At 38.1% G+C, this 831-nt stretch overlaps 1 protein-coding gene across 1 annotated transcript; it reads left to right on the forward strand.

The window, feature by feature from the left end:
* The first annotated feature begins 88 nt into the window (after positions 1-88).
* On the forward strand, positions 89-534 carry Tsp_15695 (histone H2B, gonadal). The gene is made up of 2 exons (XM_003370748.1): positions 89-444; positions 504-534. The coding sequence occupies exons 1-2, from the start codon at positions 89-91 to the stop codon at positions 532-534; spliced, it is 387 nt and encodes a 128-aa protein (XP_003370796.1).
* Positions 535-831: the final 297 nt, after the last annotated feature.

The following is an 831-nucleotide window of genomic DNA, read 5'->3' on the forward strand; positions in this document are numbered from 1 at the left end:
ATTGGCTAGTTTCCCCTTGGTTTCAGTATAAAAATTCTCATTTTAAAAATTTCATTTTCTTTTTGACGTTTCAGCGGTGTGGAATAACATGACTCCGAAAGGTGTAAAGAAAGCAGGTCAACTCCAGAAAGTGGCCAAGTCTGGTGATCGCAGACGACGTCGTTTGAGGAAAGAATCGTTCGCTGGTTACATCTACAAGGTCTTGAAGCAAGTTCATGCTGATACTGGCATCAGCAGCAGGGCGATGTCAATCATGAACAGTTTTGTGAATGACATTTTTGATCGCCTTGCCGCTGAGGCGAATCATCTTGCCCAATACAATCAACGCCACACGATCACTTCACGGGAAATTCAAACGGCTGTCCGTTTACTTTTGCCTGGTGAACTTTGCAAACATGCGGTCAGCGAAGGGACCAAAGCTGTTAGCAAGTACAACAGTGGAAGGTAAACTGTGTTGCCAGCATATTTAAGTAAATAATAATAACCCAACGGTCCCTTTTCAGGACCACATTTAATTTTTATTCAAATCGATGAAATTCAGTAAAATAAAAAATTATACTTTTTGTTAAAAATATATTTTTTCACTTACATAAAGGAAAATTTTTAACCAGTTAAACCTAATGGTTAAATCATTAAATGGGGATACTGGAAAACTAAATAAGAATTGGTTTATAAAACATTTTGAAAATTATTGGTAAAAAACTGTGTAAGCCTGAAAGGGGGCAAGGGAAAAAACCTCCCATTCGCCAAATCGTTTTCCCGGCCTTTTTTTCCCCCAGCCAAATCATTTTTTTGAAAAAACTTCCAAGTTGGACCCACCTTTACCAGGTT

This window comes from Trichinella spiralis (assembly GCF_000181795.1).
Source record: "Trichinella spiralis strain ISS 195 chromosome Unknown Scfld598, whole genome shotgun sequence".
NCBI lineage: Eukaryota > Metazoa > Nematoda > Enoplea > Trichinellida > Trichinellidae > Trichinella > Trichinella spiralis.

Excerpts from the sequence above, each read along its gene's own strand:
- Tsp_15695 (XM_003370748.1), top strand. The coding sequence starts at position 89 with ATGACTCCGAAAGGTGTAAAGAAAGCAGGTCAACTCCAGAAAGTGGCC. Across the intron at positions 445-503 it reads AGCAAGTACAACAGTGGAAG|GACCACATTTAATTTTTATT; the intron begins GTAAACTGTGTT and ends GTCCCTTTTCAG.